Source organism: Merops nubicus, unplaced genomic scaffold (genome assembly GCF_000691845.1).
Source record: "Merops nubicus isolate BGI_N331 unplaced genomic scaffold, ASM69184v1 scaffold39114, whole genome shotgun sequence".
NCBI classification, from domain to species: domain Eukaryota; kingdom Metazoa; phylum Chordata; class Aves; order Coraciiformes; family Meropidae; genus Merops; species Merops nubicus.
The window spans coordinates 1-1,031 of NW_008604236.1; the positions used below are offsets into that span (position 1 = coordinate 1).

Here is a 1,031-nt window from a genome sequence, read left to right on the forward strand (position 1 = left end):
ACACCTGCTGATGGTGCCGACAGGTAACGCTGGGGCTCAGGGGTGGGTTCCTGGGCTGTGTCCATCCCCCGTGGGTGGGGGGTCCCAGGTGGCACAGGGGAAGAAACCTGTTTGCTGTAGCTCTGCATCTGCATCACAGTCTCTTCCTTGTGTTGCTTCTTAAAAGCCAGGATTAACTGGCAGGCTGCGAGCCCCGGAGACGAGCCCGCCCGGCACCCTCCAGAATTTGGGTACAACAAACAGGGGGGCTCTGCCTGAGCCATAGAATCTACAGTTCCCCCACAGCAAGGGGAAAAAAAGCCCTGCTAGAAACACAATCTCTGGTAGGTGCAGAGGGGGTGAGATTTTGTGCTTTTGCTGGGAAAGGTTTGACCCAATGATCCACGAGGCCCCTTCTGGCCTGGTGCTCTGGGCTTGGCTGTAAGTGAGGTACCACGGGTTCTTCATGGGCTCGCAGCTCCTCGAGGCTGGCAGCTGCCTTCTGCAGTTACTCTTGGTGACTGACACGCTCTGCTCTTTGTCCTCAGCGCTGTCCAAGTCCAGCCGCAGAGCTCAGCGGTCGTGCAGAGGAAATCCTCCGTCCCCGCCAGCAGAGGCGAATACATTGTCACCAAACTCGACGACCTGGTCAACTGGGCGCGACGGGTGAGTCGCCGCAGCCGCCCTGGGAGCAGCAGGGCCTGAGCTTCGAGGGGCTGGGGAGAGGTGGATTCGTGCCGCCTCCTCCTCGGGCCGAGAACAGCTGGAGACCTCTCCGTGGGGAAGCAGATCGGTCTCCCCGGCGTGACAAGTGGCACTTGGGTTACAAAGCTCTGCCCCGTCCCTCCCTCTGCAGAGCTCCCTGTGGCCCATGACCTTCGGGCTGGCGTGCTGTGCCGTGGAGATGATGCACATGGCGGCTCCTCGCTACGACATGGACCGTTTCGGGGTGGTGTTCCGGGCCAGCCCCCGCCAGGCCGACGTCATGATCGTGGCCGGCACCCTGACCAACAAAATGGCTCCTGCCCTGCGGAAGGTAGGGGCTGGGGCGG

General features: G+C 61.8%; 1 protein-coding gene across 1 annotated transcript; it reads left to right on the forward strand.

Moving 5' to 3' along the window:
- Positions 1-6: 6 nt before the first annotated feature.
- On the forward strand, positions 7-1,015 carry NDUFS7 (NADH dehydrogenase (ubiquinone) Fe-S protein 7, 20kDa (NADH-coenzyme Q reductase); the record flags this gene model as incomplete). Its single annotated transcript, XM_008938943.1, has 3 exons — positions 7-23; positions 528-645; positions 836-1,015. Coding segments are annotated over 3 exons (315 nt in total), but the record flags the coding sequence as incomplete, so codon positions are not given.
- Positions 1,016-1,031: the final 16 nt, after the last annotated feature.